At 38.3% G+C, this 23,626-nt stretch overlaps 2 protein-coding genes across 4 annotated transcripts in view; one reads left to right on the forward strand and one right to left on the reverse strand.

The window, feature by feature from the left end:
• The window catches only part of ZPBP (zona pellucida binding protein), a gene marked incomplete at both ends in the record, with an annotated part of 130,875 nt that extends 109,850 nt beyond the window's left edge, over positions 1 to 21,025 (reverse strand). Inside the window, 2 exons of one of the 2 annotated variants that reach the window (XM_080926081.1) lie at positions 18,568 to 18,648; positions 20,893 to 21,025. In XM_080926081.1, the coding sequence (XP_080782207.1) occupies positions 18,568 to 18,648; positions 20,893 to 21,025 (214 nt within the window). Of the gene's footprint in view, positions 1 to 18,567; positions 18,649 to 20,721 lie in introns of both variants that reach the window. The other variant, XM_080926080.1, reaches the window with a different exon arrangement.
• Positions 21,026 to 22,942: 1,917 nt separating this feature from the next.
• The window catches only part of SPMIP7 (sperm microtubule inner protein 7), a gene marked incomplete at both ends in the record, with an annotated part of 41,967 nt that continues 41,283 nt past the window's right edge, over positions 22,943 to 23,626 (forward strand). For both annotated transcript variants that reach the window (XM_080916020.1, XM_080916021.1), the window contains one exon: positions 22,943 to 23,513. In XM_080916020.1, coding sequence (XP_080772146.1) covers positions 22,943 to 23,513 — 571 coding nt within the window. The remainder of the gene's footprint in view (positions 23,514 to 23,626) is intronic.

The raw sequence follows: 23,626 nt of genomic DNA on the forward strand, positions 1-23,626 counted from the left end.
CAGTGGAGCCAATAGCCTGGCACCCACTAGAGGGAGTAAAGAGCATACAGATGCCTTCAGGGGTCCCCCCCCCACTTCCTACCCCACCTCCCCCTTCCCCCACACGCCTCCTCAGGCAAGAGGACTGTCATAGGATGTGTCCAGTGTTCTCTGGCTATTTAATATACTGGATTGAATAGTTTGATTGCAGGAAGTGCATTATCCAAAATTCTTAAGAGAAAAAAAACTAGCGAATGACACTTGGAACTCTGAAAAATTCTAACACATTCCAAAGAGAAAGAACACTTAGTTCACGCATAGGAATGTGAGCATGCCCAGGACTGTACATTTATGCCTGAATGCAACTGAGGTTGTACACAGATTAAAATGAATAGTAAAACTTAACTGCCACCTGTCTAGATGAAAACTAAACTTATGCCAAAATGGAAGAGGAGGGCAGAGAACCCTTGATAAAGGTTAAAGGACTAACTGGTGACAAATGTTTGAAATTCTAGCTAGTCTTCACCCTAAAGGAATACAGAGACCTTGGTATTAATTAGCAATGAAAATAAAGCTAGCAAAAAACTATCTCCCTTTCTTAAGAAGGCAAATAATTTTATTTACAGAAACACTATGCTATATTATTTTTAATGTCCTGTTTTCAAATTTTAAAAAGACAAATAAAGATTCAAGAAATACACAAGCAAACAAACATAGTAGTCAATAACCTTGAGAAAGAACAAATGTTTGGCTCAACAGATTAGAATATTAAATTTACTATTTTATGTAAGAACCAAGAAAACCATACATCAACTAGTAATAAAAATATGAGATGCAGTCATTTTAAATAGAGAATATCAATGAAAATATTAAGAAGAACCATAAAAATTCAAACTAAAAAATATATGAATATATTTTTGTCAGTACTTGAGTTTTTTAAAGGTTTGATAGTATTCATTGAAATATTACTAGTTACAGTGAGCATAAAGTACATGTAAAACAAAACGAAACATGGAAAAGTTTTCTTGGTGTGTAAAAATTAAACAGAATAATTTTTAAACACCAAGAATTGCCACAAGACAGCATTCTTAGCAGTTATTGAATTATTAATGATTTAAGGTCTAGGTGTACCACAATCTGAGATAAGAGGGTGCTATACACTTATTATTATTTTTATTTCTAATAATGACTGAGGCTTCTACATTTTGCCTTTTTTTTGAGCTTCAAATGGTCTGTGAGTTGTTTCTTGGGTATTCAGAGTTTTCTGAGGGCTAGTATCCAATTATCAGTGACTGCATCTTTTATGACTGGATTCCCTCATTCAGGATTATATTCGCTAGATCCATCCATTTGCCTAGGAATTTTGTGAAGTGATTGTTCTAATAGCTGAGTATTATGCCATTCTGTAAATGTACCACAATTTCTTTATCCATTCCTCTACTGAAGGACATCTGCATTCTTTCGAGCTTCTGGCTATTATAAATAAGGCTGCTATGAACATGGTAGAACATGTGTCCTTATTATATGTTGGAGCATTTTTGGGTATATGCCCAGAAGTGGAATAACTGGGTCCTCAGGTAGTACTATGTCCAATTTTCTGAGGAACCGCCAGACTAATTTCCAGAGTGTTTGTACCAGCTTACAACCCCACCAACAGTGGAGGAGTGTTCCTCTTTCTCTGCATCCTTGCCAGCATCTGCTGCCATCTGAGTTTTTGATCTTAGCCATTCTGACTGGTGTGAAGTAGAATCTCAGGATTGTTTTGATTTGCATTTCAGTAATGACTGGGTATGTTGTGCATTTCCTTAGGTGCTTCTCAGCCATTCCATATTCCTCAGTTGCGAATTCTTTGTTTAGTTCTATACTCTATTTTTTAATAGGACTGTTTGATTCTCTGGAGTCTAACTTCTTGAGTTCTTTGTACATATTAGATACTAGCCCTCTATCAGATGTGGGATTGGTGAAGATCCTTCACAGTCTGTTGGCTGCCATTTTGTTTTCTTGACAATCAGCTTAGGCTTACAGAAATTTTGCAATCTCATGAAATGCCATTTTTAGATTTTTGATCTTAGACCATAAGCCATTGGTGTTCTGTTCAGGAAATTTTCCCCTGTGCCTATGTGTTCTAAGCTTTCTCCCCCCACACACTTTCTCTTTTAATAGTTTCAGTGTACCTGGTTGTGTATGGAGATCCTTGATCCACTTGCACTTGAGCTTTGTACAAGGGTATAAGAAAGAATCAATTTGCATTCTTCTGTATGCTGAGTACCAGTTGAACCAAGACTATTGTTGAAGAGGCTTTTTTTAACACAGTTGCTTGAGGTCAGACATGGTGATTCCCACAGAAGTTGTCTTGTTGTTGAGAATAGATTTCACTATTCTAGGATTTTTGTTATTCCAGATGAATATGCAAATTACTCTTTCCAACTCTATGATTAATTGAGTTGGAATTTTGATGAGGATTGCATTGAATCTGTAGATTGCTTTTGGTAAGGTGGCTATTTTTACAATGTGAATCCTTCCAATCCATGAGCATGGGAGATCTTTCCATCTTCTGAGATCTTCTTCAATTTTCTTCTTCAGAGATTTGAATTTCTTGTCATACAGGTCCTTCACTAGCTTAGTTAGGGTCACACCAAGGTATTTCATATTGTTTGTAACTATTGTAAAGGGTATCTTTTCTCTCATTTCTTTCTCAGCATGTTTGTCCTTTGAGTAGAGGAAGGCTACTGATCTGTTTGAGTTAATTTTATATCCAGCCACTTTGCTGAAGTTGTTTATCAGCTGTAGAAGTTTTCTGGTGGAATTTTTGGGGTCACTTGAGTATACTATCATGTCATCTGCAAATAGTGATATGTTTACTTCTTCCTTTCCAATGTGTATCCCTTTGATTTCCTTTTGATGTCTAATTGCTCTGGCCAGGACTTCCAGTACTATATTGGAGAGTGGGCAGCCTTGCCTAGTCACTGATTTTAGTGGGATTGCTTCATGTTTTTCACCATTTAGTTTGATATTGGCTATTGGTTTGCCATATATTTACTTTTATTATGTTTAGGTATGGGCCTTGGATTCCTGTCTTTTCCAAGACTTTTAACATGAGGGGGATGTTGAATTTTGTCAAATGATTTCTCGGCATCTATTGAGATGATCATGTGGGTTTTTATTTCTTTGAGTTTGTTTATATGGTGGATTATGTTGATGGATTTCTGTGTATTGAACCATCTGGCATCCCAGGGATGAAACCTACTTGATCATGGTGAATGAGTGTTTTGATGTGTTCTTAGATTCGGTTTGCAAGAATTTTATTAAGTATTTTTGTATCAATGTTCATGAGGGAGATTGGTCTGAAGTTCTCTTTCTTTTTAGGGTCTTTGTGTGGTTTATGAATAAGAGTAATTATGGCTTCGAAAAATGAGTTGGGTAGTGTTCCATCTGACATTATTTTGTAGAATAGTTTAGAAAGTATTAGTATTAGGTCATCAAAAAATGTCTAATAGAATTCTACACTGAACCATCTGGTTCTGGACTTTTTTTTTTTTTTTTTTTTTTTTGGTTTGGGAGGCTTTTGATGTCTGCTTCTTCTATTTCTTTAGGTGTTATGGGATATTTCAGATGGTTTATCTGATCCTGCTTCAACTTTGATATCTGGTATCTGTGTATAAATGTATCCATTTCCTCCAGATTTTCCAGTTTTGTTGAATATAGGCATTTGTAGGTGGATCTGATGATTTCTTGAATTTCCTCAGTTTCTGTTGTTATGTCTCCCCTTTCATTTCTGAGTTTATTAATTTGGATACTCTCTCTGTGCCATCTAGTTAATCTGTCTAAGTGTTTACCGATCTTGTTAATTTTCTCAAAGAACCAGCACCTGGTTTTCTTGATTCTTTGTATAGTACTTTTTGTTTCTACTTGGTTGATTTTAGCTCTGAGTTTGATTGTTTTCTGCCATCTACTCCTCTTGGGTGTATCTGTCTCTTTTTATTATAGAGCTTTCAGCTGTGCTGTTAAGCTGCTAGTGTATGCTCTCTCCAGTTCTTTTTGATGCACTTAGAGCTATGAGTTTTCCTCTTAGTACTGCTTTCATTGCATCCCATAGATTTGGGTATGTTGTGCTTTCATTTTCATTAAATTCTAAAAAGTCCTTAACACAATGTTTTTTTAACAGAGAAAAGGACCATATATCATGATCAACAAAGAATTAAACATTATGATCAACTGAAATTTGTTCCAAAAATGCAAGGCTACTTTAAGTTATAAAAACAATCAATATAAAGCATCGTAGTAATAAAATAAAATGATAGTTTATACAGATGTACAAAGACAATTTAACAAAAACCTAACACCCTTCACAGCAAAAATATTCAATACATAGGAACAGAAGGAGCCTTCTGCAGGCTGATTAAGAAAAACTTTAAGAACACAGTTAGCATTATGCTGAATATTCAAACCCTGAGATGCTCTCTCAAACCCTAAGATAGGCAACACAAGGTAATTTGCTATAATCAGCATTGAAGAAGAAGCTGTAAATGAAGCAACTGTATGAAAAAGAAACTGCATTCATATTGAAAACAACATGCAGCTATTTCCAGGTGTCAGCTTATAAATTTTACAAATGACAAAGTGTGCTATCAATGTGAAAGTATATCTAAAACCAGCACAAAACAATCTAAAACATAGATACATTAAATTCTTTCATTTAAAATAGCATTAACATGACATAAATAAGAATAAACAACCTAACTACAGCGTTGTATCCTGAAAACTCTAGTTTGTGTACAGCTTGAAGAGAAATTAGGCTGAAACAAATGTGAAGCTATTTAACGTTCACTCAAGGAAAGGACTCCTATTTTACAAGCCAAGAGCACAAGCCCAGTGCATGTCCTGTTTCAGTTGATACTGATGATAGAATTAATGTGGAATTGCAAGAACCCACAGTAGCTACAAAAATCTTAAAGAGAACACAATTAAAGGCTTCACATTTAAGCACTTAAGACTTAATATAAAGCAACAATAATCAAAATAGGAAGGTATTCAAATAAGAAGCAGACATGCAGACCAATAGAACAGAATGTAAAGTCCATTAGCTAAGCCCACAAGTGTGGCTTTTCAGTGACAAGACAGACTTCGAAAGAGAGAATGATTACTTCAACAAGAGAACAGCCATACACTAAAGAATGAGCTTTAGCTCTAGCATTTGTCAAAAGCAAAAATGAACTCAGAATGGATCAGAATGATCCAAGGCCTGACACCATTGCTGGGGCTATGGAGCACTCACCAAAAGGGACCTATCATGCCTGCCCTCCAAAAGCCAGAAAAAGCATCTGAAAGAGTCAGATGCAGATATCTGCACCCAACGGACCAACAGAAGTTGCTGACCTGTGTGGCTGGATTAGGGAAAAGCCAGAGAAATCTGGGGAGGAGGGCGACCCTGTAAGAGGACCAGCAGTCTCAATTAACCTGGAGCCCTGAGATCTCTCAGACACTGGATCATCAACCTCACAGCATATACGAGCTAATAAGAGTCCCCCAACACATATATAGCAGAGGACTCTCAGATCTCTCTTCAGTCTGAAAAGATGCATTTAACCCTCAAAATATTGAAGGTCCCAGGGAATTTACAAAATACTGAAGGCCCCAAGGAATTTAGAGGTCTGTCTGGGTAGGTGGAGTGGGGACACCCTTGTGGAGATGGGGAGAGAGGTGACAGGGAGGAGGTATGGGTGTGGAACGGTAGGAGGGTGGACTAGCAGAGAATAAAATCTTGAGTGTAAAATAAAACATAAATTCAAAAAAGAAAACAGAATAATAAACTGAGATCATCAAATTTTAAAATATTTTTCAAAAGACAAAGTGTAAAAAATGCTGTTGGGTGGTAATGGCTCATGCCTTTAGTCTCAGCTCTTGGGAGGGAGACAGAGACCAGCCTGGTCTACAGAGTTAGTCCAAGTACAGCCAAGGCTACACAGAGAAATGCAGTCTCACAAGAAAAAAAAAAAAACGGAAAGAAAAGGAAACATATATTTGTAAGTCATATGATGTCTAATAAGCTTCCAACAGCCAGGATACATAAAGAACTCTACAACTCAACAAAAACAACAAGAAGTAAGGCCTAGATATGGTCTCAAATAGGCATTCCTGCAGAAAGACACCTGCATATCATACATATTATATATCATTTCACACACAACTAGGATGGCATAATAAAAAAGTAAATGGACACTGGACAGGTGTTGCTGTGAATATTAGTAAGTTTAGACCTCCATACACTGATGGTTCAAAGAGAAACAAATTCAGGCTCTCTGGAATATATTTTAGCAGTTCTTCCATAGGTTAAACAGATTACTGACATGTGAGCCATAAATTATTCTCCTAAGACAGTCAAGGAGAAGTAAAACATTCACATACATATGAACATTATTCAGATGAGAAAAGGAATAAAGTATTTAAAGAACCTCAACAAAAAACAGGGTCATACAAAGGCTATATAATGTTTGTTTTTAATAAGCCAAGAACAATAAATATCAATCTAAAGGTATTGGCAAGTGTTCAGAGCCAGGAGTACTTGCTTCATGAGCATAGATGCTTTGTCACAGCACGATGACGATGCAGAATTAGAAAGTCCTAACAGGCCTTCCTGTCTCCATCTGCTCCCAGAGCTGGGGCATCCCATAAACATCAGGATCCAAAACCTGCCCACGGAGAGATGATATCCCAGAATCACTCTCCCTCCTAAGCTCACAGATGGGACCCCTCTTTCATTCCACTGACAGTTGAAGGGGAGACCCACCAGAAGCACATATGGCACAGAAGGAACAGGGTAGCCTGGGAAAAGACCCTTCCACTATGCACCTGTGCCCAGAGCTAAGGCTGTTACATAACCTTCCAGACCCAAAACCTGCCTGGAAAGAGCTGGTTTCCCAGGAATGCTCCCACTCCTAAGGTCACAGGCTCACAGGCCCACAAGAGGAACAAGCTCCAGTCAAAGACAGCAATAATAAGATGGCAAGAGAAACCAAGAAAAATTGGCACCATCAGAACCCAGTTCTCCCACCACAGCAAGCAATGAATATCCCAACACACGGGAAAAGCAAGATTTTGATAAAAAAATCACATCTCATGATGATGTTAGAGGACTTTAAGAAGGACATGAAACACAGGAAAACACAAGTAAACAAGTAAAAGCCCTTACAGAGGAAACACAAAAATCCCTTAAAGAGTTACAGAAAAACACAACCAAACAGGTGAAGATTATGAGCAAAACCACCAAGGATTGAAAAATGGAAAAAGAAACCATAAAGAAATTATAGAGAGAGAACTATGGAGATAGAAAACCTAGGAAAGAGATCAGGTGTTGTAGATACAAGCATCACCAACAAAATACAAGAGACTGAAGAGAGAATCTCAGGTGCAGAAGATACTATAGGAAACACTGAAACACTGGTCAAAGAAAATACAAAAAACGAAAAGCTCCTAAACCAAAATATCAAGGAAATCTAAGACATAATGAGAAGACCCAAATCTAAGGAAAATAGGTATATAACAGAGTGAATATTCCCAAATTAAAGGGCCTGTAAATATCTTCAACAAAATTAAAGAAGAAAACTCCCTTAACCTAAAGAAAGAGTATATGCCTGTGAACATACAAGAACCCTACAGAACTCCAAATAGATTGGACCAGAAATGAAATTCCTCCCATCACATAATAGTCAAAACACCAAATGCATTTTTAAGAAAGACTATTAAAAGCACCAAGGAGAAAAAAATCAAGTGACATATAAAGGCAGACCTACAGAATTACACCAGACTTCTCAACAAAATCTATGAAAGCTAAAAGATCCTGGACAGATGTCATCCAGACCCAAAGAGTATGCAAATTCCAGTCAAGGCTACTACATGCAGCTAAACTCTCAATTACAATTAGATGGAGAAACCAAGATAATCCATGATAAAAACAAATTTACACAACATCTTTCCAAAAATCTAGCCCTACATAGGATAATAAATGGAAAACTCCAACACAAGGTGAAAAACTACATCCTAGAAAAAGCAAGAAAGTAATCTTCTTGCAACAAGCCTCCCCCCCCAAAAAAATAGCCATGCAAATATAATACAGCCTCTAATAACAAATATAACAGGAAGCAGCAATCACTATTTCTTAATATTTTTTAAAATCAATGGACTTAATTCCCCAATAAAAAGATATAGAATAACAAACTGGATCCTTAAACAGGATCCCTCATTTTGCTGCATACTGGAAACTCGTCTCAGTGACAAAAGACAGACACTACCTTAGAATAAAAGGCTGAGAAAATTTTTCCAAGCAAATGAAACAAGGTGGAGTAGCCATTTTAATATCAAATAAAATTGACTTTCACAGGGACACAAGCCTGGTAAGAGTGTGCTGTGAGTAGCCAAGGAGCAAAGAGGTCTGTATCCAGCGCTCAGGAAGTATGCCCCCCAATTGGTTCAGGGAAGCAGGAACCCTACCATAGGGTCTCCAGTTTCCACCCAGTGGGACTGTGAGTACAGAAAAGGCGCTCAGGCCATCTGCCATCAGGAACAGCAGAGATCTAGGGATACAGAACTGGTGAGACTGTGCTGCAAGTAGCCAAGTAGCAGAGAGGTCTGTGCCGAGTGCTCAGAAAGTGTGCGCCCCCTGCCTCCCCGATTGGATGAAGGGAGCAGAAACTCTGCCTTAGGAACTTGGTTTCGAACCGGAGGGCCCGAGTGTGCAGAACAGGCACACAGGCCATCTGCCACTAAGAACAGCAAAGATCCAGGGACACAGGCCAGGTACACTGGAGAGACGGGAAACAATCACTGACAACAAGACCACATATAATCACAGACAACAAGATGGCTAGAGGAAAGCAAAAGAACATACCCCAGGGAAACCAAGACAACCAGGCAACACCAGAACCCAGGTCTCCCATCACAGCAAACACTGGAATGCCAAACACTCCAGAAAAAGAAGACTCGCACTCGAAATCATACCTCAAGATGATGGTAGAGATCCTTAAACAAGAACGGGAGGAAAAGCATAAAGAAATAGAAGCTTTTAAAGAGGGAACAAGAAAAACACCCAAAGAAATCAAAGAACTAGAAAAAAACAGAACCAAAGAGATGAAGGAATTGAAGAAGGAATTTAAAATGAAATGGAAACACTAAAGAAAACACTAAAAGAGACAACCCTAGAGGTAGAAAACCTAAAAAAGAAATCAGGAGTCAGAGATGCAAGCATCTCCAACAGACTACAAGAGATGGAAGAGAGAATCTCAAGGGCCAAAGACATTGAAAACGTAGAAAAAAAAAAAAAAAAAAAAAAAAAAAAAACAGAAAAGAGGCAAAAGCCAAAAAGCTCTTAACCCAAAATGTACAGGAGATCCAGGACACAATGAGAAGACCAAACCTAAAGATAATAGGAATAGAAGAGGACAAAGAATATCAACTAAGAGGCACAGTAAATATCTTCAACAAAGTCGTAGAAGAAAACTACCCGGCTCTTAAGAATGAGACGACCATGAGCATAAAATAAGCCTACAGAACTCCTAATAGAGTGGACCAGAAAAGAAATTCCTCCGGACACATAATAGTCAAAACGCCAAGTGCCCAAAGCAAAGAAAGAATACTAAAAGCTGTAAGGGAAAAGGGTCATGTAACGTATAAATGCAGACCAATCAGAATCACGCACGACTTCGCAACAGAGACTATGAAAGCTAGAAGTTCCCAGACAGACATCACGTAAACCCTAAGAGAACACAAGTGTCAGCCCAAGCTGCTATACCCAGCAAAACTTTAAATCACGATAGATGGAGAGACAAAGATATTCCAAGACAAAACAAAACTTACAAGATTACAAAACAATATCTGACTGCAAACCCAGCACTACAAAGAATTATAGGTGAAAAACCCAATACAAGTAGGGAAAGTACATCCTAATAAAAACAATAAAATACCTAAGCAAGAAAACCAAAACAAGAAAGACACACAGGCACAATTCAAGCTCTAAAAGCAAAAAATAGCAGGAAACAGCAGCCACTATTCCTTAATATCTGTTAACATAAATGGACTCAATTGCCCATTACAAAGTTATAGGCTATCAGACTGGATACATAAAAAGAATCCAGCATTTTCTGCATATAGGAAACTTACCTCAGAGACAAAGAAAGACACTATCTCAGAGTAAAAGGTTAAGAAAAAAAAACCTTCCAGGCAAACGACCCATGAAGCAAGGTGGAGTGGCCATTCTAATATCAAATAACGTTGATTTTCAACCAAAAGTTATCAAAAAAAGATAAGGAAGGACATTTTTACTCATTAGAGGGAAGAATTGTCAGGAGGAACTCTCAATCCTTAACATATATGCAACTTGACAGCACAGTTGAAAGCTCTAGAACAAAAGGAAACATATACACCCAAGAGGAGTAGATGGCAATAAATAATCACACTCAGAGCAGAAATTGACCAAATAGAAACAAAAAGAACCATTCAAAGAATCAACAAAACCAAGAGCTTGTTCGTAGAGATAATTAACAAGATTGATAAACCCTTAGCCAGACTAACTAGAGGGCAAAGAGAGAGAGTATCCAAATTATCAAAATCAGAAAGGAAAACAGAGACATACAACAGAAACTGAGTAAATTCAAGAAATGATCAGATCCTACTACAAAAGCCTATACTCAACAAAGCTGGAAAATCTGGAGGAAATGGATGAATTCCTAGACAGATACAAGATCCTAAAGTTAAATCAGGACCGGGTAAACCATCTAAATAATCCCATAACACCTAAAGAAATAGAAGCAGTCATCAAAAGCCTCACAAACAAAAAAGAAGCCCAAGTCCAGTTGGGGTTCAGTGCAGAATTCTATCAGATCTTTATTGCTGACCTATTACCAATGCTCTCCAAATTATTCCACAAAATAAAGTCAGATGGAACACTACCTAACTCATTTTTTGAGACCACAATAAGCCTCAGTCCTAAACTACACAAAGACCCTGCAAGGACAGAGAACTTCAGACCAATCTCACTTATGAACATTGATGCAAAAATACTCAACAAAACCCTTGCAAACCGAATCCAAGAACACATCAAAACAATCATTACCATGATCAAGTAGGCTTCATCCCTGGGATGCAGGGATGGTTTAATATACAAAAATCCATCAACGTAATCCACCATATAAACAAACTCAAAGGAAAGAAACCACATGGTCATCTCACTAGATGCTGAGAAAGTATTTGACAAAAATTCAACACCCCTTCATGTTAAAAGTCTTGGAAATAACAGGAATCCAAGGCCCATACCTAAACATAATAAAAGTAATATACAACGAACCAATAGCAAACAACAAATTTAACAGTGAGAAACTTGAAGCAATCCCACTAAAATTAGGGACTAGACAAGGCTGCCAACTCTCCCCCTACCTATTCAACATAGTACTGGAGGACCTGGCCAGAGCAATTAGAAAGAAAAAGGAAATCAAAGGGATACAAATTGGAAAAAAAGAAGTAAGAACACCACTGTTTACAGATGATATGATAGTGTACATAAGTGACCCCAACAATTCTACCAGAAAACTCCTACAGCTGATAAACAACTTCAGCAAAGTCGCTGTATATAAAATTAACTCAAACAAATCAGTAGCCTTCCTCTACTCAAAGGACAAACATGTAGAGAAAAAAATCAGGGAAAAGATACCCTTCACAATACTCACAAACAATATGAAATACCTTGGTGTGACTCTAACTAAGTGAGTGAAGGACCGGTATGACAAGAACTTCAAATCTCTAAAGAAGGAAATCAAGGAAGATCTCAGAAAATGAAAAGATCTCCCATGCTCATGGATTGGAAGGATCAACATATTAAAAATAGCCATCTTACCAAAAGCAATCTACAGATTCAATGCAATCCCCATCAAAATACCAATGCAATTCTTCAGAGAGTTGGAAAAAGCAATGTGCAATTTCATCTGGAATCACAAAAGACCCAGAATAGCAAAATCCATCCTCAACAAGAAAACATCTGCAGGAATCACGATCCCTGACCTCAAGCTATATTACAAGGCAATGGTGCTAAAAAATGCATGGGACTGGTACAGAGATAGGCATGTGGATCAATGAAATAAAATAGAAGAACCAGAAATGAGCCTTCACATATATGGTCACTTGATATTTGACAAAGGAGCTGTAAACATTCAATGGAAAAAGGACAGCCTCTTCAACAATGGTGTTAGTCCAACTGGCACTCAGCATGCAGAAGAATGAAAATAGATAGACTCTTTCTTATCTCCTTGTACAAAGCTCAAGTGCAAGTGGATCCAAGATCTCCACATTAAACCAGGTACACTGAAACTATTAGAAGAAAAAGTAGGGAAAACCTTAGAACACATAGGCACAGGAGAAAATTTCTTGACCAGAAAACCAATGGCTTGTGCTCTAAGGTCAAATATCGACAAATGGGACTTAATGAGATTGCAAAGTTTCTGTAAGGCTAAGGACACTGTCAAGAAAACAAAATGGCAGCCAATAGATTGTGAAAAGATTTTTACCAACCACACATTTAATAGAGGCCTAATATCCAAGGTATACAAAGAACTCAAGAAGTTAGACACCAGAGAATCAAACGACCCTATTTTAAAAATGGGGTACAAAGATAAACAAAAAGTTCTCAACTGAGGAATATGGAATGGCTGAGAAGTATCTAAGGAAGTGCTCGACATCATTAGTCATCAGGGAGATGCAAATCAAAACAATCCTGAGATTCCACCCCTCACCAACCAGAATGCCTAAGATCAAAAATTCAGATGACAGCAGATGCTGGCGAGGATGTGGAGAAAGAGAAACACTTCTCCACTGTTGGTGGGGTTGTAAACTGGTACAACCACTCTGGAAATCAGTCTAGCGATTCCTCAGAAAATTGGACATAGTACTACCTGAAGACCCAGTTATTCCACTTCTGGGCCTATACCCCAGACTAGTTACAACATACAACAAAGACACATGCACCACAATGTTCACAGCTGCCCTATTTATAATAGCCAGAAGCTGGAAAGAACCCAGATGTCCTTCAGTAAATAAATGGATACAAAAATTGTGATATATTTACACAATGGAGTATTACTCAGCTTTCAGAAATAATGACTATGAATTTCTTAAGAAAATTGATGCATCTAGAGAATATCATCCTGAGTGGGGTAACCCAGTCACAAAATTGCAGACATAATATGCATTCACTGATAACTGGATACTAACCCCAGAAAGCTCTAAATATCCCAGAAACAACTCACAGACTATATGGAGTTGGAGAAAAACAAAGGCCAAAAAAAAAGAAAGAAAGAAAGAAAGTAACAAAGAAAATGAAAAACCATTATGCTTAATTCTTACACTCCAAGAAAACTTTGACTATTTCCATGTTACATATTATTTTACATGTACTTTATGTTCATTGTAACTAGTAAGATATTAATGTATACTATCAATACTTTAAAAATATTAAGTACTGACAAAAATGTATTCATATACTTTTATGCAAAAATGCTTAAAATTTGTACATTTATCTTTGTTTTTTTTAAATAAAGTTGTTCAATTTAAAAAACGAATGAGAGGAAGATTCCCAACTAAAAGGCACAGTAAATATCATAAAATATGTGATATTCAACATATTCAACAAAGTATTCAACATAATCATAGAAGAAAACTTCCGCAACCTAAAGAAAGAGTTGACCATGAACATACAAGAAGCCTACAGAATTCCAAATAGTTTGAACCAGAAAAGAAATTTCTCCAAACAAGTTAGTCAAAACCCCAAACATTCAAAACAGAGAAAGTATACTAACATCAGTCGGGAGAAAAGGACAAGTACCATATAAAGGCAGACCGATCAGAATTACACCAGACTTCTCAACAGAAACTATGAAAGCTAGAAGATCCTGGACAGATGTCATGCAGAACTTAAGAGGATGCAAATGCTAGCCCAAGTTACTATATCCAGCAAAACTCTCAATTATTATAGATGAAGAAACTAAGATATTCCAAGTCAAAACCAAATTTACACAGTATCTATCCACAAACCAAGGCCTAGAAGGATAATAGATGAAAAATTGTAACACAAGGAGGAAAACTACACCCCAGGAAAAGCAAGACAATAATTTCCTTGCAACAAACCTAAAAACAGAAAACCACACATACATAATTCTACCTCTAACAACAAAAATAACATGAAATAACAATCTCTATTCCTTAATATCTCTTAACATAAATGGGCTCAATTCCCCAATAAAAAACAGAAATCAGACTGCATACATAAACAGGATTCAGCTTTTTACTGCATACAGGAAACTTATCTCAGTGACAAAGACAGACACTACCTCAAAGTAAAAGTCTAGAAAAAACTTTCAAGCAAATGGTCCCAGAAAAGCTGGAGTAGTCATTTTAATATTAAATAAAATAAATTTCAACCAAAGTTATCAAAAAAGATAAGGAAGGTCAATTTTTACTCATCAAAGAAAAAAATCTATCAAAATGAACTCTCAATCCTGAACATCTACATTCCAAATACAAGGACACTTAACATTCATAAAAGAAACTACTAAAGCTCAAAGCATATATTGCACCACACACAATAATAGTGGGAGACTTCAACACCCCACTCTCATCAATGGACAAATAAATCATGGAAGCAGAAACTGAACAAAGACAGTGAAACTAACAGAAGTTATGAACCAAATAGATTTAACAGATATCTATGGAACATTTCGTCCAAAAACAAAAGAATATACCTTCTTCTCAGTAACTCATGGTACCTTCTCAAAAATTGGCCATGTAGTCAGTCACAGAACAGGCTTCAACAGATACAAAAAGATCAAAATAATTTTATACATTCTATCACATCACCATGGCCTAAGGCTGGTCTTTAATAACAACAAAAACAACAAAAAGCCCATATACACATAGAAGCTGAAAAATGTTCTACTCAGTGATAAGTTGGTCAAAGAATAAAGAAATTAAGAGTTTTTTGGAGTTTAACAAAAATGGAATACTATGAAAGCAGTACTAAGAGGAAAACTAATAGCTCTGAGTGCCTCCATAAAGAAACGGGAGAGAGCATACACTAGCAGCTTGACAGCACAGCTGAAAGCTCTAGAACAAAAAAAAAAAAAAAAAGCAGATAGATCCAAGATGAGAAGATGGCAGGAAATAATCAAACTCAGTGCAGAAATCAACAAGACAGAAATGAAGAGAACTATACAAAGAATCAACAAAACCAGGAGCTGGTTTCCTGAGAAAATCAACAAGATCGATAAACCCTTAGCCACATTTACTAGAGGGAAAAGAGAGAGTATCCAAATTGACAAAATCAGAAATGAAAGGGGAGATATAAAAACAGAAATTGAGGAAATTCAAATAATCAAATCTTACTACAAAACCCTATAAACAACAAAACTGGAAAATCTGGAGGAAATGGACAGATTTCTATACAAACACCAGGTAACAAAGTTAAATCAGGATCAGATAAACCATCTAAACAGTCCCATAGCCATTAAAGAAATAGAAGCAATCATTAAAAGCCTCCCAATTATTAAAAGCCCAGGACCAGATGGGTTCAGTGCTGAATTATATCAGACCTTCATAGAAGAGCTAATACCAATACTCTCCAAACTATTCCACATAATAGAAACACAAGGAACACTATGCAACCGATTCTTTGAAGCCACAATTACACTCATATCTAAACCACATAAAGACCCTAAAAAGAGAACTTCAGACCAATTACTCTCATGAACATCGATGGAAAAATACTCAATAAAACTATTTCAAACTGGATTCAAGAATACATTAAAACGATCATTCACTATGATCAAGTATGCTTCATCCAAGGGTTGCAGGGATAATTCAATATATAGAAATCCATCAATGTAATCTACTATATAAACAATCTCAAAGAAAAAAGAACCACGTGATCATTTCATTAGATGCTGAGAAAGCACTTGACAAAATTCAACACCCCTTCATGCTAAAAAGACTTGGAAAGATCAGGAATCCAAGGCCCATACCTAAACATAGTAAAAGCAATATACAGCAAACCAGTAGCCATCATCAAACTAAATGGTAAGAAACTCAAAGCAATCCCACAAAAATCAGGAACTAGACAAGGATGTTCACTCTCCCCCTACCTATTCAACATAGTACTGGAAGTCCTAGACAGAGCAATTAAACAGCAAAAGGAAGTCAAAGGGATACAAATTGGAAAGGAAGAAATCAAAATATCACTATTTGAAGATGATAATATACTTAATTCACTCCAAAGATTCCACCAGAGAACTTCTCCAGCTGATACACAACTTCAGCAAAGTGGCTGAATATAAAATTAACTCAAACAAATCAGTAGCCTTCCTCTACTCAAAGAATAAACAGGCTGAGAAAGATATTAGGGAAATGACACCCTACACAACATTCACAAACAATATAAAATACCTTGGTGTGACCCTAACCAAGCAAGTGAAAGATCTGTGTCTTAGTCAGGGTTTCTATTCCTGCACAAACTTCATGACCAAGAAGCAAGTTGGGGAGGAAAGGATTTATTCAGCTTACACTTTCCACATTGCTGCTCGTCACCAAAGAAAGTCAGGACTGGAACTCAAGCAGGTCAGGAAGCAGGAACTGATGCAGAGGCCATGGAGGGATGTTACTTACTGCCTTGCTTCCCCTGTCTTACTCATCTTGCTTTCTTATAGAACCCAGGTCTACCAGCCCAGGGATGGCACCACTCACAATGGGCTGGTCCCTCCCCCCTTGATCACTAGCTGAGAAAACTCAAGAAGTTAAGACTACAGAGAATTAAATAATCCTATTTAAAAATGAGGTACACAGCTAAACAAAGAATTTTCAACTGAGGAATATCGAATGTCTGAGAAGCACCTAAAGAAATGCTCAACATCCCTAGTCATCAGGGAAATGCAAATCAACAACAATCCTGAGATTCCACCTCACACCAGTCAAAATGGCTAAGATCAAAAACTCAGGTGACAGCAGGTGCTGGCAAGAATGTTGGGAAAGAGGAACACTTCTCCATTGTTGCTGGAATTGCAAGCTGGTACAACCACTTTGGAAATCAGTCTGGCGGTTCCTCAGAAAATTGGACAACTCCTGGGTATATACCCCAAAGATGCTCCAACATATAATAAGGACACATGCTCCACCATGTTCATAGCAGGTTTATTTATAATAGCCAGAAGCTGGGGGGGGGGGGGGGACAGGATGTCCTTCAACAGAGTAATGGATACAGAAAGTGTGGTACATTTACACAGTGGAGTACTACTCAGCTATTAAAAACAATGACTACATGAAATTCTTATGCAAATGTATGGAACTAGAAAATATCATCCTGAATGAGGTAACCCAGTCACAAAAGAACACACGGTATGCACTCACTGATAAAGCTCAGAATACCCAAGAAACAGTTCACAGACAATATGAAGCTTAAAAAGAAAGAAGAAGAAAATGTGGATGCTTCAGTCCTTCTTAGAAGGGAGAACAAAATACTCAAGGGAGGAAATAAAGACACAAACAGTGGAGCAGGGACTGAAGAAAAGGCCACCCAGAGACTTCCTAACATAGGGATCCATCCCATACACAGCCACCAAACCCAGTCACTATTGCTGATGCCAAGAAGTGCTTGCTGACAGGAGGAGCCTGATATGGATGTGTCCTCAGAGACCTTGCCAGAGCCATACTGATACAGATGAGGATGTTTGCAGCTAACCATTGGACTAAGTACAATGACCTCAATGGAGGAGCAGCTAGATAAAGAACTGAAGAAGCTAAAATTGTCTGCGACCCCATAGGAAGAACAACAATATCAATCAACCAAATCCCCCAGAGCTCCCAGGGACTAAAACACCAACCAATGAGAACACATGGAGAGACCCATGGCTCCAGTTACATATGTAGCAGAGGATGGACTTGACTGGCATTAAATAGGAGGAGAAGCCTTTGGTCCTGTGGAGGCTGGTTTTTCTCTAGTGTAAGGGAATGTCAAGGTGATGAGGTAAGAGTAGGTAGTTGGGCAAGAGGGGAGGCAGATGGGAGAGATGCAAAAGGAAATAACATTTAAAATGTAAATGTATAAAATACTCATTAAAAAGATTTAGAAAAATAAATTTCCAATGGTTGTCAACCTCATCAACTAACAAACAAAAATTAAAGAAAGTGTTTCATGACAAGTAGATTAACTTAGTAAAAATTCAAAAAGTTGCAGCTGTTCTCCCATGACTACTCTGAAAAGATATATCCAAAATCTTTATTTTATCTAGTCTCATTTGGAAATGATTTTAGCATATTTAAGCTCCCCACATTTTGTAGCATAGTGAGGCGCATATACATCACACGTAAAAACACTACAGGAAACCTCAGACGGCTTTTGGAAAGAACTTCTCTTTGCACACAGGATTGCCCTTGGATGGCTGTAGCTCTACAGAAACCATTGAATTCTGCTCTGCAGAAGTAGGAACAGGACCCTTTTCAGCAGGACCATTAAACTGTAAACAGAGACTAATAACTTCCAATTACTCAAAAGTTATTTGTGAGTACCAGGAAAATGTGTTGATCCCACTATTTTCAGTGAATCTTGAGTCAAGCGAAGACTTCTTGGCAATCGAGCCAAATGTCCAACTATGAAAAACAAAAGGAAACAAGGGATCAAAGTTTGTCTTGTAAACACTCCCAAGTATTAAAATCAGAGGATAATTTATCTTGACTCCATTTCAGAAAGTATGAATCAGTCTCCTATGACATGTTATTGCTCCTTAACGAATTCCATATACCTGTCGCTTACCCCTGTTATAAACCTTAGCCCAGCCTTTCTGTGCCTGCTTAAAATATTCTCCCACCTTACAGAACCCCTATCACAAGCCCCTCCACCCTCAGCTTCCCTGCCTGACCTCGTTAATCAGCTGTCCTAGAACACTCACACATCACTTTCCTTGACACACACACTCTACTGATGGAGGCACCGGTGTTTAAGAATAGTTTGCAAGCACTACACCTTTGACTCAAAAACTATTGAGACAATATTTCTGAAAAACATCCTGAGAGTCTTTATTCATTGTTGAATGAGCATTTGAATGATGGTGTGATGCTGTAAGCACAGAAAATGGGAAACGCAATGGGAAACGCAATGCAATACCAGTAAAGCATTCATCCCAAACAGCCGTAATAGCAAGCAAGTTCAAGGAAAGAGCAACGCATTACAGGCTGCAGTAGAGTATAAATGCAGATTCTGCCATACCGTTATATCGGGCAAGTTACTGTAAACTACAAGTTTGGAGGTTTTAATCTGCAGAATGAGATTGGCAAGTAATTCCAGCCTCACAGAATTATCGTAGGCCCTATAAACTATATCACTATCAGCCTTTACTGTTCACAGTTTACATGTTAAGATACGAAATTCTTACCCTACTTTTAATAGTCCTTATTGGAGAAAAGGAAAGCCAGTCAATATTTTTAAAGAAAAATGCAAACATTCATTACCAAGTACAAGGCCAAGATCTATACTCAAATGCATCTTTTTCAGGCAGAATTAGACAATTTATTCTCATGGAACTCTTTGTGCCACTCTCTTGGGCTTTATATAATGTAAGAGTAATCTTCATCGCCCTCTCCGAGTTCTAGTTGGCTTCCTGTTTCTGTGATGAACACCACGCCCCAACTAACCTGGGAGAAGGGTCGAAGGGGTTTATTTCACAGTACAGGTTATACAGCATACAGCAAAGCAAAGACATCAAGGACTCATGGAGACTGGGAGGCAGCAAGTTAAGCAGAAGCCAGCTTCCTGTGGCTTGTTCAGCCTGCTTTCTTACACTGCCCAGGACCACCTGCCCAGGGATGACATCACCCCCCCCAGAGGACTGGACCCTTCCACACCAAAAGCACTTAAGAAAATACCCCTATAGACGTGCTCACACATCCATCCAGTAGTGAAATCTTCAATTAAGGTTTCCTATTCCCAGGTGACTACAGTTTGTGTCAGGTTAGCAAAAACTAGTAAGCATGCCCCATTTCTAATTTTTTTTATCCACAGTATCTCTTTCTTCACACTTCTTCTACGTCTGTATTCTTGGTTATTTTATAGTTCTCTTATTTGAATAAAAACTTTAACTCTGACAAGTGTATCTTTACTATATTTAGTTAGGATCTATGGGACATAGATTATTGCTAGTAAGTCTACGATTTCAACACACACACACGCACGCATACACACGCACACACTCACATCAAACCCTTCTAGCTAAAAAGCAAATCTAGTAAACTCTCATTTCTCCAATATTGTTTTTGAAACTGGGATACGTGTTTCCAACTACACCCTGCATTTTACATCCAGAACCAACAGAGGGCGCTCCACTACCAAGGATGTCTAAAAGCTCACTGTTCACAGCAGTTTCTGTACTATGTAGACTCTCTGAAACACAGGGCTGGCAAAGACCCACTGAGTTATGTTTATTAAGGCACTTTTAATTCAAAGTTTGGACAATCTCCTGGAGCTAGACCTCCTCCACGATCCCTTAGCGCTCTTCTCTATGCAAATGTAGTTCTTTTCAAGATTCCTACATAAAACAAGGCTGCCTGGTGCAGCGCCAGCAAGAGAGGGTTTCTTTGTGTAAACGGAGTCACGTGACACGGGGCCAACTCAATTCTCGTGAGGAGCCGCAGCAGCCAGAGCTCCCGCCATGCGGCGCCGAGCCTCACCTGCAGGGGGCGCCCGCAGCAAGGCGGAGAGCAGGACCGCGGCCAGCGACAACGCCGAGAGCAACGAGCCCGAGGCTCCGGCCGGCCGCCGGCCCCGGGGAGCCCGGCCGCGGGCCAAGGCCTCCATCCACACGCCGCCGACGGCCGAGCCTCGGCGCAGAAGGTCGTTACCTGGCGCGCGCCCACCCGCCGCCGGAAGTTGGCGGACGGCGGGCCGGAAAGACGGACCGACGGACACGCCGCCACTTCCGCTCGGGGGATCTGCGGGAGGTCTGCTAGCTTGGGACCCCTCTTGGGTATACATGGGAGGCAAGAGGTCGGTCCCTCTAGGGGCTCCTTTGGCTTCGAGGCCTCCCCACCACTAAGGAAACCCTCCAGAACCTGTCTGGTCTGAGATTCCAAAGCGAGAAGAATCTTGTGTGGCAAAGTTCTAAGCTTTGCCTTCCCAGGGTGTCTGTGTGCAAAGGAAGAGCCCCTCTTACTACCTAGGCAGGGTATCGAGTTTCAGCCTTTCGTGCCTCGTGGCAGCAGATCCTAAGAAATGATGGCTTAATGAATGTACAGCTCTCATAAGGTTCCTGGCTATAGTGGTGCCAACGCATGAAGTTCCCGACTGTTGTAATGTGAACGACTGTGCATTATCAGTGTGTGGAACTTCAGCAGTGAAGACTAGGAGAAATTAAAGGTATTGCCTAAAAAAAGTGGCATGATGGGAAAATGGAGGAAATAAATCATAGATGAAATCAACTTTCATGCAGTACTCAGCTTGGAAAATCATCTTCCTCAACTTGGATTCAAGAAAACATGCAAAAACCAGTTCACAAACCATTTATAGTGAGAATATTTTAAGTGGAAAGAGAATTCTGCATCTACTTTTGTGCCTTTGGAAGGATTTAATGATAGTGTGACTAGAATAAAAATAAATTTTATACAAATATATTGAAGAACTAGAAACAGACTGTTAAATGTTTTCACTTTAACATGAAGATATGGGTAATAGTGAGTGGAGTGAAAACTTACTGATTTTTGTGTTCTGGATAAACTGTGTCCAGGAGAACCTTATGCTGAAAAACTTGCTCATTTATTTCAACGTTACTATTTGTTTAGTATTATATCTCAATTTTTCAATCATCCATATAGGTGGGCATGGCTACATCTGCTCATGCTTACAATCATACAATTGATCTAATTTATATATTCTATACCCGACACTTGTAGAGGTTTACCTTGTTTGTATTTGTTTTCTTCATTTAAGGAAGATATAAGCTTTTATTCCTCAAGTTGTAATAATTAAACTTAGTGGCAGCTTTCATACAAAACCAAACAGTCTAGTTAAAAACAGTTCTTAAGTAGACTGCCATTCTTCTCATTTAGAACAGATCTTGTTTTTTATGCTGCCATTTACTGAAATGACATAAATACCTTAGTCTTTTCAATCTGGACATTGTGGTAGCCTTAAGGAGACTGCAGATAATGTTCGTATAAGGATGGATTTTTATTTTGGCTATGATTTATGAATTATTTTCCTTAAAAATCAGTATATCTTCATTGTCAGTGTGTTTAAATTAAACATATATCAATGTTTATAATTTATCCCAACCAGGAAAGTATTTCTAGTTTGTTTGTGTATCTCTATGTGTGTCTGTGTATATGTGTGTGTGTGTGTGTGTGTGTGTGTGTGTGTGTGTGTGTGTAGGTAAAAGATATGGGGGGAGACCATGTACATATTCTTTAAGTTCCTATCTTATCCACAAAATATGAACATGTTAGATTTTTACATACACGTGTGTGTGTGTGTGTGTGTGTGTGTGTGCACGCGCGCACAGGCACACACACATTGGTTTCCTGGGGATTGGAGAAAAAAGTATAATGGAAATATTAGTAGCACTTTTTTGTGGTTTTCCTAAAGAATTTCATTATGATGTACATAATATGTACTTCCATGAGTAATGGTTCTACCTGTTGCCAAGCAACAAAGGCTCTTTTGTGGGTTTTTTTTATTATTACTATTATGATGATGCCCTATTGCTATACTGGCCTATCTCCCTTTTGGCAGAAAAAAATATACCTTAAACTTTTTTTTAATGACTGACATTTAGGAAATTGAATCAGTAATTTTATGGTAGATTAATCCTAATCTTCCGTTACTGGGAATATGGGATTTTAATAGTTAAAGGGTAAAGAATTATCAAAGGAATTTAATTCATAATCCTCAAAAATAATGAGACAGGCCATGGATATGGAGGCTAGGTACCTGCCTGGAAAGATTAGTATCCCTAAAAGGTTCGCCTTCTCAGAAGGAAAGGCTATTGAACATCCAGATTACCCACACTACAGTGGCCTCTTACAGAAAATGAACATGCCCTTTGTGAAAGGAGTTGAAGACAGACATAACTGTGACAGATTTGAAAAGAAATGCAACCCTACATTTTTAAAATTTCATCCTTATCCCCCTTCATTCCTGCCAGACTACCATCTTCACTACCCCTATCCCCCACCATTCGGGAAGGCGTATCCGTTATCCCCACTGCGTGATGATGTGCCCTTGGGTGACCCTTGCTCAGGATTTATGAGTCCTGGTGGAGATGCTGATTTGAAGCCTGGTGTTGGCAGGGCCATACCAAACCTGGTGAGTTTCCATGATGTGAAACCTCAAAATCGAGTTCCTAGGCCAGACAAAGGATTTCAAACAATAATAAAAAGGCAAACAATACTTTCAGAAGAACTAAAACAGGACAGGAGGTGGAATTCCAGGAAAGTACCAGACATTTCCATCAGGGCAAAACTCGGAGGTAAGTAAAGTAAAATAGCCTTTATATGTTCTCCAAGTGAGGCAAAGGAATGTGAGCTTGAGATATTATAAATTTTAGCAGTTAAATTGGCATAAATTATAACTTAACAAATT

Source organism: Micromys minutus (genome assembly GCF_963924665.1).
Source record: "Micromys minutus genome assembly, chromosome: 1".
Lineage (NCBI taxonomy): Eukaryota > Metazoa > Chordata > Mammalia > Rodentia > Muridae > Micromys > Micromys minutus.